The sequence below is a fragment of the Alosa alosa genome, chromosome 19 (assembly GCF_017589495.1).
Source record: "Alosa alosa isolate M-15738 ecotype Scorff River chromosome 19, AALO_Geno_1.1, whole genome shotgun sequence".
Lineage (NCBI taxonomy): Eukaryota > Metazoa > Chordata > Actinopteri > Clupeiformes > Clupeidae > Alosa > Alosa alosa.
Window position 1 is genome coordinate 22,342,664 of NC_063207.1, and position 16,759 is coordinate 22,359,422.

The 16,759-nt window shown below is 40.3% G+C and overlaps 1 protein-coding gene across 4 annotated transcripts in view; it reads right to left on the reverse strand.

Moving 5' to 3' along the window:
- The window catches only part of alk (ALK receptor tyrosine kinase), a 269,021-nt gene that overhangs the window by 145,675 nt on the left and 106,587 nt on the right, over positions 1–16,759 (reverse strand). For 3 of the 4 annotated variants that reach the window (XM_048228498.1, XM_048228497.1, XM_048228500.1), the window contains exon 2: positions 15,625–15,738. In XM_048228498.1, coding sequence (XP_048084455.1) covers positions 15,625–15,738 — 114 coding nt within the window. Of the gene's footprint in view, positions 1–13,837; positions 13,888–15,624; positions 15,739–16,759 lie in introns of those variants that run through there. The other variant, XM_048228501.1, reaches the window with a different exon arrangement.

Here is a 16,759-nt window from a genome sequence, read left to right on the forward strand (position 1 = left end):
ATTCGTATTATAACTAGATGTACCGCATAGCGGTACAAAATATGACCGCCGCTCAGTCCTGTACATCCGTTCCGCGAAAATAAATCACACTTCAATTTGTCTCCATATTTTACTCCATCCCCCACTCTTGAAACTTTTGTGAATGCTTGTTTGGCATACATGAGTGTGTGTGTGCGGCTGCACAGAAAGTACCCTACTGGTGCTGAAAAGGTGAATAGATTGTAGAATAGCCAAAGAAGATGTAGAATTGTTATAAAACCTTTAAAATCTCTAAACAATCACAAGTAGGGCAGTTCATCACAGTTCATCCATTGCAACTGGATTGATGAAAGGTCACTTACACCTGTAGGCTACATTGTATTTGGGAAAAGCAAAAGGTATCAGCATAATGTTATTTATTTATTTATTTTTTATGTATTTATAAACAAAAACATCTCTGTCAGTTCCATGCCGTTTTCAACAGCTATCAAAAACAAAGGTCATTTTTTTGGATGGATGGATTTTTTTTTTGTGAATGTTTCTTCTTCTACATAAGATTTTTTAGTCATCTTTAGTTCATGTAATACTTTATTGTCAATGCACAAATTAAGTAACAGTAGTCTGAAACGTTATTGTTAATGCACAAATTAAGTAACAGTAGCCTAGTCTGAAACGAAATGCTGTTTTACATCTAACCAGTGGTGCAAATAACTGACATGTCCAAATGGGCCTTGATGAAATCGTCGCTAGACTGTTCATACACATTTTAACGGGCCAAAGTTGAAAAGCTTTTGTCCGTTATTGTTAGTGCAAATATAGGCTGACTCATGTTCCCTTGCATTGTTTAACTGAGGTCCATGGCTAGTCTGGCTTTCATCAGACCAAGCTCAATCTTTTAAGAAATCAAAAAAAAATAAAATGGCAGATCATCAGGCTGGGTTCACCCAGCCTAGTCCATAGGCACCCGATATTGTTTAATTTTCCTCGATTGAGATATACACGCTCTGGCTATTCTAAATGCAAAAATGCATCAGGGAGTTATGACAAAACGGTAACTAACAAACTAGATCCTAATAGAAAGTTGTTAGCTTCCCTAAGCTACAGGTAGGATTATAAGGTAGGCCTATTGACAACATAAATTGTCAATAGGCTATGCTATTTACAAATAAAATCTCCTTTGGAAACCAATGGCTTACCTTACAGTATCAAGCGGACTTAAACTGTCATATATCGTGGCCGAAAAGTTGTAATAACATTCAAGCAGCTCCATGAGTCAAGGAAAAGCCGAATGAAGTAGCCACTTCTAAATGGGACCCACTACACAGTAGCTTAAGGTGTTTTGCTAAAGCAGCCATAATGAAATGAAGGTGTCATTGTTTGGATACTTCACACACCGTGCTTTTTAATTTCACAGACTACAACTACCAAGCTGTAATCAAAGCACATCGATTCCCCTCTCACACCCTGCACGCACTTAAAACAAAATAAACAGGCGCCTCAGTCTCACGCATGTATAGGCAAAACTGTATCAGACCGTTGTAACGTTGGTAAAATCTTCCATTGCACAGAATGATTTTGTAGCACGTGCAATAAATGACAGTCGAAAAGATACAAACAGTGCTGCTATCAATTTGTTTGGTATAACCGCATTTATAGTTTTCTACAAATGCAATCAATCAAATGCCTCCATCACTCAACCAACGCTAACGGTAACATTACCTAGGTCCTTATTGATATTACAAGATTAACGCATTCCTGCAGTAAAACCAAGCATGTCCGAGAAACATCCTTAGATTTATTTCGGCTTCAAGAAGAAATGGGAATTACACTTCATGTGAACATCGTCCCTATCCTTATTAGATGTTAAGCCGCGTAAAATTACAGTCCTTGTATGAAGCGTCCATTGTTTTTTTCAACCCACTTTTAACTTCCAACAAAATTACGTCTCACTGCAACGATGCGCCATCTAGTGGACAAACGACTACTTCTCGCCAATACTGAAAATGCAGCCATGATGATGATGATGAATATTTATTTTGGCTTTCTTTTTTATCCTACTGATTTTCATTTTTTTACCGGGGCAAATCACAAATGAGTGATTATGAGCCAGGTTGATGTGGGCCCTTGAGACCAACATACCATAAAAGATTCACAGAGAACTGTGTCTGCCCTACCCTCCTTTGGGGTCCAGTCCAGCGGGGGGGGCTGCAGATGAAAACGAAAAATGACGGTTCCATGCTATCCATGTGGGGGTACATGCTCACCAAGTTTTGTGTACCCCGGTCTTTCAGTGTCCCGGAATCCTTTGTTGGTGTATGCGTCACTAAATGTACACATAAATTATTTTATTGTAAGGCCCCCCATGAACGAAAGTACACAAAACTTGGCATGCATTCAGAGGGTGTCATAATGATCCTACTCTTTTAATTTCGTGCAGTTTTGACCTTGTCAGCCAGAGATATTGAGATGAAAACACCTCATTTTTGCTTTTTAATTTTTAACTAGGTGGCGCTATACATGAAATAAGTGGTAATGGGATGGGTTGACATGCCCCCTTAAGACCAACATACAAAAAAAAAGGTGGACCTCCTAGGCCCTACGGTTCTCGAGATATTCACAGAAAACTGTCTCCGGCCACCTACAGGCCAGTTGGTGTATAGTAACATAAATTAATTTATTGTGTGGCCCCCCATGAACGGAATTCCACAAAACTTGGCGTGCATACATAGGGTGTCATAATGATCCTACACTTCCAATTTTGTGCAGTTTTGACTATGTTAGGTCACAGATACCTTCAATTACACCACCTCATTTTTACTTTTTTTGTGTTTAACTAGGGTGGCGCTATACATGAAATGAGTGGTTATGGAATGGGTTGACATGGCCCCTTGAGATCAACATACAAAAAAAAGGTCCTCCTAAACCCTACGGTTTTCGAGATATTCACAGAAAACTGTGTCTGCCCTACCCTCCTTTCGGGGGTCCAATTCAGCGAGGGGCTACAGATCAAAACGAAAAACGATGGTTCCATGTTATCCATGTGGGGTTACATGTCCACCAAGTTTCGTGTACCCCGGTCTTTCAGTGTCCCGGGAATCATTGACGGAAATTTGGGCATGCGAAAAAGAAAAAAAAAAACCTTCGCTGTGCGGCGGTCATAATGAGTAACCATTTACAACTGGTGCAATGAGGTTGATGTGAATTATAGCTGTAAGAAATGGAAATACTGTTCAATGGCAACCTGGAGATATTCTTAAAAACTAGTTGTACTGCATAGTGTGTGTGTGTGTGTACACACTTGTGCCATTGTGTTTGTATGTGTGTGTGTGTCTGTGTGTGTGCGCATGTGTGCGTATGACAAGTGGATTTTTGTGCATGTCTGTAAACATTTTTGCGAACTGCCTGTCTGCCTCTGTGTGTGTGTCTGACGTGTGTGTGCACTCTTATGCCTGTGAGTATGTTTTAGTGTGTTTGAAATATATTTGTCTGTGAGCATACCTGTGTAAGTATGCGTATGTGTGAGTGTGTGTGTACTCTGCACAATATGCTATAATGCTGTTTTTTTAGTTGACACATTTTCAAGGCTGTTTTCTTTTTAAATTATAGGCCCATAGGACGACAATATTCAGACTAAATTATTCAGCTAGCCTACTATCAAGTCAATTAAGACAAATATAGAGTGTGATCATGTTCTGGTGCGAACAAATAAGAAAGTGCGACCAACGGAAAAAATTAGTCTAGAGAGAGATATTGCAGGGCAGTCATTCTAATCCACAGACTACAAAATACTCAAACTATATGTGTAGCTGTAGCCTACTATATGTGTGTTTAGCCTGCCTTGGTATGGTTACATTCTGTGCCCCCTTCTAGCTCCATGTGCTTATCTGTAGTAGGACACATGCAGGATCACCTGACAACATGCCAATGACCGTGAGACACACGCAATTCAACAAGTTCACACGCCCACATGCCACACCTTGCATTTCTCACGCAGAAAAAACACTATGTCAAGGTATCCGCATATTTAATGTTTCATAATCAAGTTGAAAGTGAAATAGCCAGATCGGATGAATGCGGTAACCTCTTCAGTTTGTTCATTTTGATTTTATATTTTCTGAACGATATTACTTGCCTGATCAAAATGATAACGAGAGCAGACTGATATGGTTATATTATAATAGGCCTATGCACAAATTTAGCATTTGGTTAGGCCTATATTCCCTATAAGTCCTATTATAATATACATATCTGCATCCATCTCCACGTTCTTCTCAGTGGAATATCTCACAAACTCTTGACTGAACAACCATATACAACCATCAAAATAAACAGTACAATCGCTGTACAATACAGTAAGCTGTACAATAAACTGTTCCCAATAATCCGGTTTTGAAATTACAGCACATTTCTATAAGGTCTTTGGTCTGCAATTAGAATGTAATAGCAACCCAAAATAATAAACGTGCTGTTAAATGTTGGTCTCGGCATGGACAGATCAACTGTGCTTTTATACGTGGCATCTGCACATATGCAAGAACAGGTTATTTCAGGTCACAAATGCAGAGGAGTATTAGGTACATTCTTCATCCAATGGTCCAGTTACAATACTCAAGTAAAAAAGAAATTCATAATTAATAAAATATTTATGTCACGTAAATAGCTAAGCCATGAAATATCCCACCATCATGATTTGTATATTGCTATATTCCACATATTTCCACCTAAATATTGTAGCGTCGGTGGATATACATGTTTAACGTCGAATGAGTGTCTCCCAGAATGCAGTGCGAGTGAATGCTAAAAGGTGTAATGTCGATTATAATAGTTGTAGTTACGTTTACCATGTTGTGTATTTGTTAGCGTGTTAGTCTCTTTAGTTGTATCTAATGTGTTTATCCTCGTGTTGATGTGTGTGGTAAACCCTTATTGTGTGTTACATGTGCGGCTGAGACTACCCCTGTGTTGCCCTACTGTATGTAGTTATCCGTATGTCTGAGTGTGTCTGAAACTACCTGCTCCAATAAATGGCCGTCCTGGCCAAAGGTGAATCTTATCTGAGGGTAAGATCGCTACAATATGAATAGTTATTTATACTGGCATGCATCCTATGACACTAATGCAAAAACACAAATAGAGTTCCTTGACATAAAGGCTAACATCAGAGACAAAGGCTATGCAAGTATTATTACATTATACTTTCCCAGATGGGAAAAAATCCCTGACTGTCCTGAAAAATAGAACAAAAACAAGATGCAGGATGTACAGTATAGATGGCCCTTATAATGACAAATTACACTGCCTAGGTCTCAAAGGATTAATGTTTCTTTCCATAAAACTAGCCAGAAGTCACTATTTAAGGGGTTATTTTTCAAAATGTTCTTCTGGCATGCCCCCCCAGCCCAGACCCCCCTTACTTACTGTAGCTGAGTTCACATCTGTGCCAGGCACACACTGCCTCATAATCTGTCCATGTGTGCACTCCTTTTCCTACATAGTGCGCAAGCTACTAAATCAATAGATTAGATTCAACTATATGCACTCCTTTTAGTAAATAGCAAATGGTGCACTCATCTTAGTAAATAGTGAACTTTATTAAATCGTGCGCTCATTGTCAGTGTTGGGGAAGTTTACTTTTAAAAAGTAGCCTAATGTTTGCGCATTACTCGTTAGCTACTTAGTAACCCTTATGATACCCTCTATGGAAAGTAACTTTTTACGTTAGGCCTACTCCTTACTTTACGTTACTTTTATGTAGCTGACTTTGGGCAGAACCCAATCTCTGTTCCTACTACATAAAGTTCTACGATGAAGGACATAACAGGTATTTATTTTGTGCTCTTTATTAGGCTATAAAAAATGCCACAAACAGAGCACCTGACAAGAAAACATTGGGCTATTATACTGTAGGCTTTAACACCACCACTAAAGCCCTATGAAACAATATCAAACTAGATGTACTGCAGAGCGGTACAAAATATGACCGCCGCCCAGTCCAGCACATTTTTACCACAAAAATAAATCACGCTGAAAGGCCTATATGATTCTAACTGTCTCACTAAATTGCATTATCCACACTCAATTCTCACTGGTATCTGCTAGACAACAAGTACCAAAACATGATTAGTTCATAGATTTCACATGTAAAATTCATTTTATACAACCCCACCCCCATCTTGCCTGTTCATAATTCTGAGAAATTCTTGAATTGTGTGCATGTGTGTGTGTACACGTTTATGTTTATGTGTGTGGGTGTGTGTGTGTGTGTGTGTGTTTGAGCGTGCTTGTGTGTTTGCCTGCGTATGTGTGTTTGTGCATGTGCATGCATGCGTACATATGTCTACTGTGTGAGTATGTGCCATACATATGATTACTGTGAATGTATGTGTGTGCGTGTGTATCTGTTTATGCACATGTGTGCACATGGAATGGATTAACATGACCCCTGGAGGCTAACATACGGAAAAAATTGGTAATCCTAGGTCCTACGGTTCTCAAGATATTCACAGAAAACTGTGTCTGCCCTACCCTCCTTTCGGGGGGGTCCAGTACAGCGGGGGTGCAACAGATCAAAACGAAAACCGATGGTTCCATGCTATCCATGTGGGGTTACATGCCCACCAAGTTTCGTGTACCCCGGTCTTTCAGTGTCCCGGGAATCCTTGACGGAAATTTGGACATGCGAAAAAGAAAAGAAAAAAAAAAAAATCTGACTAAACCTATACGCCGCTTCACTGCGCGGCGGTCATAATAACATAGCTTCAATACATCTTAAGGGCATATAGGAGAACACAAAATAGCCTAGCCTACATGAGGGTAGCCTTAGGCCTACTTTTTCATTAAACAGGCGGTCCTCCGAAATTTGGTGCAAAGCTAGTGCAAATCGTTATCAGACTGGCAGTTGAGTTAACGGCAGTGGACACAAGTTTCTCACCAGGGCACAGTGTAGGCTACACCTTACACCAGGGATGCCAGGGTGAAATTAGACAGGGGGCCAGATTTTTTTTCAAATGAGACCTCAGGGGGCCGGATTACAATTTCGGACTGAAAATGCCAAACATATGGACAGGTAGGCTATTTGAAATTATTCATGCGCACACATCAAAAAGAAATTCCATTGGCGCCAAAATAGCCTCACAATGAGCCCTACAATTACATAACCTAAAGCAGGAGACAGTTACTCTCTAAAAACATTTTCCTATCCATGCAAGTAGCCTACATTTATAAATTAGAAATGCAACAAAATAGACTAGGTGCCAACAAAACACATTTCCTATAAATAACACAAGTATTACTTTTATTATATTTACTGAAGGCTTGCACATGAAAAAACACGTCAATGATTAATAAGGCCAATTAAAAGAAAGCCAGGCCAAGTAGCCTCGGCCTAAACGAGTCACAGAAAGTAAGCGCCAGAATAAAGTAGTCCAACAATAGGCCATGTGATTGAATATCCAGTAGGAATTAGTAAAACAAAAAGACACCTTTTAACTTTCACCAGCTTGTCCATATCGGGGTACAGTTTCTGGGCAGTGGCTATTGTGGAGAACTGGTACAATTGTAACAGCGGTACAAATGGGACATAACATCATTCAGATGTTTGTGCGTCAGGCACGCACTTTTTTCGCACTTTCGATTTATTAATATTCATCACGGAAAAGGCCTGCTTACATAAATTGTTGTCCCAAACATACATCTACACAAGTATTTTACCTGCAAAGGCCGTGAGCAATGGTCACTGTGGTGGCAAGGATTGATCAAATTATTCGATTGCAACAGATACATAGGCTAATCCTTCGACGGTGCACAACACTGCAGTTTTATCAGTTCCATTTGGATCGCCTCTGGGTCAATCATGAATGGAGAGCAAAAGTCTTTTTCCAGTCCTTTTTCCTTTGTCAAACTCATGCCTGAATCCGGAAAGCAAGTTTGCGTAGCCTACCTGTCCATACTCGATTAACAGGCTGAGATTTTAGACAGGGGAAGTGGGCTGCATTGCGCTTGGAGAGCTGCGTCTTCCAAAACGCCAGTTTACTTTGAAAAGCACGAACACTATCATAATAGGCTACTCTGTAACGAGTTTGATAACATTTCGATAGCGACTACTCTACCGTCAGCACTACCGGCGCTGCTGCAGCTGAGGCGAGCAGCTGCAACAGACCAACTGACGGATTCCACCGAAACAGTGCCGGCCCGAGCCTTTTGGGGGCCCTTAGCAGAATTTGATTTGGGGGCCCCCTCCCACAACACAGAGTCACCTGTGCTTGGCGATAATTGACAACTTCACACTATAATGTCATATTATAAATTAATACAGTGAGGTTATGTATTAATACAGTGACTGATTATGAACTACTGTCCCCCTGTACACAGATGCATAAGGACTCGGTAGGCTCATTCAGCAATCCATCCTTGCTCACATGCCAAAAATGTTTTGGGGCTCCGCTCTAGACTTCTGGCCCCATATGCTTGATAAACCAATGTATTAATATAGTTGTTATTTACATCAACCCTGTCACCTTTTAATCTTAGAGGGTACTAAAATCACAGATTTATTTGAAACATTCATATTCAAAGTGAAGCACTAAGGGTGGTTTACTGAAGTTGAATTGACAAATAACAAAATACAACAGCATTTGTATTTGTTGTAAACAAGTACATCCGTTTAATGACTTGTTTTTCAACAGATTTGCAGAATAAATCTGCAAATGTGCATTAAATGAGCAATCTTCAACTACAAAATAAAACCAAAATAGACAAACATTAATAATCAAAAATAAAATGTCCCAAAAAATAGATACTTATTCCTACTTCGTTCCTGGCTTTCAGGTATCTGCAACTCTGCAACTCTACAACGAACCTGCAATGATTAAATAAATACATAAATAAATAAAACAAAAACTATGTTAAATGTGTCATGTCATATTAACAGGCTATGTAACCATTTGCCATCAAGAAAACCTCACCTTCTGTGTCATCAGCCATGGAGGCAGACACTTGATGAGGTAGACTTAGGTAGAGGTAGAGATGTGCTCCAAAGAACTTCAACAGTGTCTCTGAAAAAAAGTGCATATTTGATCGAGCAGAATGAGTTTATTTTGCTATCATTACTTACACTCATCAACAAGCAATTCCACATGTAACAATTCATATTCTATTGGCAAATGAGGCATAATCAAAAGTATACTTAATTGCAGTATGGTCTGGTGAACGCTTAACATGGTGATCTACTGCAGCCTAAATATTAGGGTAGCACCACTACATCACTCGCCACTGTCTTAATCCAATTTAAGTCTATTTTCATCACAGAAGTCTCCCCACCCAACATGGTATATTTTCTCAAACACTACCATCTCTCTCCAAATATCTTAGAGCAGAGCGCACGTACTGTTCCATCTTTGCCTATGAAGCTGGAACGTTACCGATGCCCAGAGTCGCGCTAGTGGGTTGGGGTTGGGACTAGGAGCCTGGGCTTAGCCTGCTGTTGCTATCAGACTTACCACTATGTTACATATTATTTAACAGTAATAAACTATCAACACTTTCAGGTGCGAAATCAGAAACAATCCCTCTGTGGTAATATTGCCTTCAGCTACATTTTCATGTAGCTACTGTAGTGCTAATGTCCACTTCAGTCAGCTAGCTAACTTTAATTTACAACATAAGCCCACCTAGAGCTAGGGTACATGCTTGAATGAACATCCAAAACAATCCCAATATCCTTGACATCTGAAATACACCTAGATAAATATATATTAATGGGAGACATTTCTCTGTTGATGGCGGGGATTTAGTTCTGGTGATGGCTTATATTCGATCATGACAGCTAGCTAGCTACCTCGAGCACAAAACATACTGTAAATAATCATGCAAACATACCTGTATCTTGCTCGTTTTTCTCCTCCTCTGTCATTTTCTTCTTTCTGTTTTCGGCACCAGAGGGATACGTCCTTTTTTGTGACTTGTCTTAACATCTCACCGTCTCTTCCGATTTTTGAACTTGATGCAGTGTCTGCACGAATTGTCTATGAACCCGAGGTGTCTAGTTTATGCGCGTCACTCAAAGGCTGGTAGAGGTAGGCGTTAGGCAGGCACATTGATCATGAAATCAGAATTTTCTTGTTTTGAATTATTAATTGTTTCATTTATTCATTCATTGATGTCACTTGTTTACGTTAATTATTATGTAAAAAAAAAAAAAAAGAAACTCGATTGGGGGCCCCAAGCAGCCGCTTAATTCGCTTATGCCTCGGGCCGGCCCTGAAGCTGGAATCAAAGCACATCGACTCCCTGTCCCCTCTCACACCCGCACGCACTTCGAACAAACAAAAAGCATCTCAGTCTCACGGTAGCCATAGGCAAAACTGTATCGGACCGGTGTAACATTGGTACTAAATCATCAATCGCAAAGAATGATTTTTGTTGCACGTGCAACAAATATGTGTAGGTACAGCCCTGCCCTGGATACATCTCTTAACGTGCGCTCCAAAACATTTGGTTTAAATTGAGATGTAGATAATCACGGGTGCGTTAATAAATCTACATTGCGGCGAGTTGACACAAATTATTCACTTTGACGAATTGATGTAGTTTCAGTCCTAGTTACTTTACTTTGGGCCATGCTCTTCCTTACTTGAATCACCTTTGAAAATAGAGGATTGAAGTAGGCCTAGCCTATATGGGTGTTTGGGAATGAACGTTGACTCATGCTTTTTGAGATGTTGAGCAGAAATGTCCCAGCCCGGTGTTTATATGCATCGTAGACAGGTTATCTTTCAGGAAGCCTATTTATTTTCCATTAAAAAAACATCACGTAGCGAACGTGTTGTGGCTAACTCACTTAGCTCCTGTTAGTAGCCTTATGGTCATAAGCAAATGAGATGACAGTCGAAAGATACAATTAGTGCTGCTATCAATTTGCTTGGTATAACCGCATAGTTTTCTACAAATGCAATAAAATTGGCCTCCATCACTCAACCAATGCTAACGGTAACATTATTGTACCTAGGTCCTATAGCTATTGATATTATAAGATTAACGTACCTGCAGTAAAAACCAAGCATGTCCGATAAACATTCTCAGATTTATTTCGGCTTCAAGAAGAAATGGGAATTACATTTCATGTGAAAATCGTCCTATCCTTATTACACGTTATCTGCGGTAAACTACAGTCCTTGTAGGAAGCGTCCATTGTTTTTCCAACCCACTTTAGTTTAACTTCCAACAAAATTACGTCTCACTGCAACGATGCGCCATCTGGTGGACAAACAACTACGTATCGCCAATACTGGAAATGCAGCCATGATGATGATGATGAATATTTGGTTTTCCTTTAATCCTACTGAATTTGTAATTATGTATCGGCCGTTCTAATTGCCGATACCGATAGTATGTGCGTGCCTGTGTGTGTGTGCGTGTGTATATGTGTGCACCACCATCTACAGGCCAATGAGTGTACAGTCACTAAATGTACACATAACTTACATTTTTTAGACCCCCTGGATGAAATTCTACGAAACTTGGCATACCCCCAGAGAATGCCAGGTTAATCATACACATAAAATTTGGTGCAGTTCTGAACATCTTAACTGAAGAGAGGGGCAATTAAAGCAGAATGATATTGCTTTTTCATTTCATTCAAATCATAAATAAGTGATTATGGGCTAGGTTGATGTGGGCCCTTGAGACCAACATACCATAAAAATGTCTTCATCCTCCGTGCCACGGTTCAGGTAGTTATTTAGGAAAAACAAAATTTTTTGGGTTTCGGGGGGCCCAGCGCGGAGGGGGAGTGGCCCCCGGGGATCAAACAACATTTTTCCGTAAAAGTCTAGTGGGGCTACATACCCACCAAATTTCATGTGCCCCGGTGTTTCGGTGACCAAAAATTCAGGAAGTAGATGAAGGGAAAAAAAACACAACAAAAACTTTGACAATCATTATATGACCGCTTTTCTAGCTTCGCTAGCGGCGGTCATAATAAACCAGCAAAGAAAATCCACCAGTGTGCGGTGATCCTTTACTTTCTTTTAATCTTACAACTGCACCTCACCAGCACCTGGAAGGCTGTGCAAAGGAACTTTATCCTTTATAGAGCCTAATACCTTCCATAAGTAAACTTCCAATGGCACCTACAGATTTTGTATGTTATATTGAAATTTACAATAATAGTTGTTTTCACAGTGTTTGTTGTTCAAATTCTTCAAATTATTTTTGCTGCATGATCTATGATAGGCTACATGATATTTGGTCCCAAGAAGGAGAGATAAGTAAAGCTGTTGTTCCCACTATGTCTGTCATTGCAACAATCTATAGAGAAGATTAAGGCCAAAGTTGAGTCACAAATTTGATTTAGGCTATCTGTCAGAGGGACCAAATAGAGCCAATGAGGGAAATTGGATGCTACAATTATGTCAGATCAACTTTAAACCAGAAGATGTGTTTAACGAAGGGGCTCGTACTATAGAAAGCAAAATTAGGAGTCTTATTGTTCACACTTATAGACATACACTTGAGAGATATGCAAAGTAGTCTAATGTGTGTACAAATTATTAACATCACATTTTTTTCCCAAGAGTGGACATGTGTTATTGTGTTTTGAATGATGATGATTAATTAGTTCTTCAGACTGTCACAAAGATATTGGATAAACTATGATCAGATTTAATCGATGACATGCAGACTCCTCAGAGGTAGGAGCTCCTCACTGTTCTTACGTCAAAAACTTTGTTTCGGGAGAAATATTTGGCATTTGTTGGCTTTGTAAGTAATCTGCATAACTGGGAGTATGACAAATACCCTCTACACTCTAAAATGGCCCTGCAAATATAAGACAAACTATTGCAAATCTAAGCATACTTGTACTTAAAACAAGCAAATCTAAGCATACTTGTACTTAAACAAGCAAATCTAAGCATACTTGTACTTAAAACAAGCAAATTTAGCTGCCAGTGCGTTAAGCAGATCTGTCTACAAAAGATGAATTTGACAATGTTTAAACTGCATTGCTGGCAGAAAATGCTGTGAAAATGGTGACTGAAGATGATGAATATATTTATTTTGACTCTGTCTCGAAGATACTGATGAATTTAACTATTTTATGGCCTGGGTAGTCTGCAGCTCCCACCCATCAGTCTTTGGAGATGGCGCAGCTGCCTCAAATGCATGCTGGGAGTGGACAGATGAATAGATGATTCATGAGTCATGTGTGACAGATTGAGAGAGATGCAGAGTGATATGGACAGGCAAAATAAAATAAACCTTAAAGTTCCAACAGGAGCAGTGCGGACGAATAAATCTCTATTGCTAAGCGCCAACGGAGGAGACATACAATCACACACACATAGACACACAAATCCCATAGCCAAACTCACCCACCCTCCTCATTTCTGTATCCTCTGTAAAATGGGATTGTGAAGGAAATCAATCTCATTCTCATTTTATTACAGATGAGATGGGATTTCGTGGCAGCGAGTGCAGACTGATGCCTGGGGTTGAGAAGGAGGTGGGGAAATAGTGTTTGTCTCTGAGGCAGAGATGATGCATGTTGTTTTTGATCTGGCTGTTCGAAATTTTTGAATTGATCTCAGGGCCGGTGGGCATGGTGAACAGAGTCGTGGGAAAATGTCACGACAACGAGTTTAGCAGAGGGGGGTTTGTGACAACAAACTAAATCACACCACTGGCCTCACCATGTGTTGTTCAACAAAGACATATGCATGTGGAATCACATGCATGGGATCTCATCTCCTTCAATTTCTTAACACCTTTTCAATTTCAATTTCTTAACACCTTTTCTTTCTTGGCAGCAAAGACGAAATCAGACGAGATTAAACAAGTTTAGCTCATTCAGGCAGATTACCTCTGCAAACAAGCAGGGGGCATTAGCTGATGTGTTGTAGCCACAAAAAGGCAGATTCATCTGGATTTGGAGTGGAAGGCTGTTTGTCCTCCAGTGGGTGGCAACCAGCCAAGCCTGCCTGTGGTCTTGCAGGGTGTAATAAATGCCAGCATGCAACAGATGCTGTGGAGACAGCAGAGATCTATCACCATGGCGATAGTGGCCTCCAAACACACACCTCCATCCCACTGTCGAGAGCAAGGCCTCTACCTGCCCCCGATGAGCTTTTAGCAAAGCCACCATCCCAATGGCAGCGTTAAAATGCATCTGGACTGAAAGATCTGTTAGAGGCTTAAAGATTAAGGTTTTGTGAACCTCATTAGGACAAGGACACACTTTTGGCAATTTTAATCAATCACATAATTTGCTTCAGAGACCACAGAGGTGAATCATCCAGGGCTTTATGAGATAGAAATTGATTTCATGTGGGATACGGCTCCTTCTGCCCGTTACGATGCTATCAATCTCACATGCGCTCACATGTTTCTCTGGGATTTTCATGACTGCATTGGGTCACCACATTAAAGTAAGTCGCTTCGTCGCTTGGTTGGATTTACTCCTGCTTCATATACCCAGCTTTTTTATGTGTCATATGGGATGTAATATAGGATAGGCAGGTGGGCAAAGAGACATGGAGTGTCTGAAAATTACAAACTGCAGACGGCATTGTCGGCACACTGGCTCCCCTCATCTTGGCATAAATCAAGCACAGCCACCCCATCAGTGTGACACCAATTACAGCAGCTCAAAGTGCCCACCCTTTGTCGGTCACATCGGGGTCTGCATATGTCACTTGAGTGACAGTTCGGTGCTGGGGCGGCGGAGAATTATCATCAACAGCCTGACCTCTGAACTGAAAGGTGGCCTCAGCCCTCAGGGTTGTGGAGAAATTAGCTCCAGGGACTGCACATTTCATTTAGCTTCAGCTATACTATACTATATCTAAAATAGGACTGGCATCATAACCAAAGCAAATATATAAATATTTTTTTTCTCTTCCTCTCAAACACATGTGTGCATACTGTACACACACACACCACTTTATCACTCACCACTTTCCAAATAAAGTCTGAACATACAGTAACTGATGTCTTTTATCAGTGCAAATCTTCGACATGTGATGCACCAGAAGTATCAGAAGTTTAGTCCATCAATTTCCTGTATAAAATCCACATCTTTTTATGAAATGTATTTCCTTCCGGTGTCAATCACAGATCCTCCACATATGGGCAGCATAAAATTCTGCTTTCCCTTACATACCATCTGTTCATAACTGCAGTAGATTTCATAAAAAAGATTTCATGAAAAGATATTTTGATACCTAAAAGCAATCTATCGGTGTGTTTTTTATGGCAGGATATTCAATAATTACAGTAAACCATAAACACACATACAAAATTCATGGTAGGAATGCATATTTTTTAATGTAATGTAAATTAAATTGAAGCTCAACTTCTATCAGTCTCAGAAACAATCATGAAACCTCACTTGTAATGTAATTGCTCTACATTTGAATTTAACTCTGTTAAAATGTTGCCATGACATGAAAACGTGCCTCTAGATCATTTTGTCTTCTCACACAGCAGCTGAGCACGGACAGTCAAAACCTATGAGTCTAACTGATAAGTGAGGAGAGGATACTCATGCATGTGGACAGAGAGCTGGATGCATGTGTCTCCGTCAATAAACAGTGTACTCATCACCCTGAACCGCAGTGGCCTTGAGAGAGAGGAGGGCTGACAGCTCACCTGGCAAAGGGGCCGTGTCCTCCGCAAAGCTGAACTCGTCCTCTGCTGTCCACGAAAAGTTCCAGTAACCCCGAGGGACTCCGCTGCGGGTTTTGCTCCGAGGCTGCGGCTCACCTGCAGAAAGCCACATGAATTATCATGATGAGGGTGCTGCTTCAGTGCTGCACCCCCCCAACCCCCCCGCCCCCCCGCCCATGACAGAGGCCCACCCTAGGGAGTGTCACACAGTTCACAGTTCTCTCACACGGTTTCTTCAACAGCCCATAAGAATTCATGCCAGCAGTCTGGATTGTTTAGCATTACACTATCAATGTCAATGTCAACTAGACTGCATTTCCGACGGGAACTGCGAAAGTGTGCTTGCCCTGTTCCGGTCACCAACGTGAGCAGACAGTGACATACGCTATGCTGAACCTGGCTTGATCCAAGCATTCTAACAGTGCCTTTCAGTGTTGGAGCAGTGGCAATACCTCAAAAGCTCTATTCAACTATTGCCTTGCGGGGTGAATGCGGTTCGTTGGCTTTTACCTGTGGCCTGCCTTCAAATTTAGCTTCTATGACTAAAATCAAATCAATAAAATAAAACAACAGCAGTGATTGGCTGCAAAAATAAATAATGTCACGCGTCTTGCACCTCTCAAACTGGGCTATCAGGTAACCTAGAGAAAAATTTGAAATTATGAAATATGACTAAGGCATTAAAATGCTGCTTGTTTATCAGGATATTTTTTCACTGATTTATTCTAGAAATATGAGCTATGAGTGTGAATGTTATATATTCCATCCCCTAATTCTGTTTTACTGGTTTATTTGACAAATAATCTATATGGATTTGCTCTATAAAGACCTTATGTCTGTTTGGGATTGTTTTGAGAGCCTATTGATGTATCTCAGAATAAAGGAATGTCCACAACATTAGTGATGTTTTTTTTGTGTGTGTGTGAATGTATTTTACTTAACTCATTAAATTGAGCTGGATACTCATGAACGCATGTCTCTAATAGCCACAATAGGAGTAATTTTAGCAACACCGTATTTTGTGTGGCCCATAACGACCCAGTGGATCATGAAAACATGCCAAAATTCACATTCCTTGCTTGTTGTTGGTACATTAATCCCATTCAGATTGCCACTT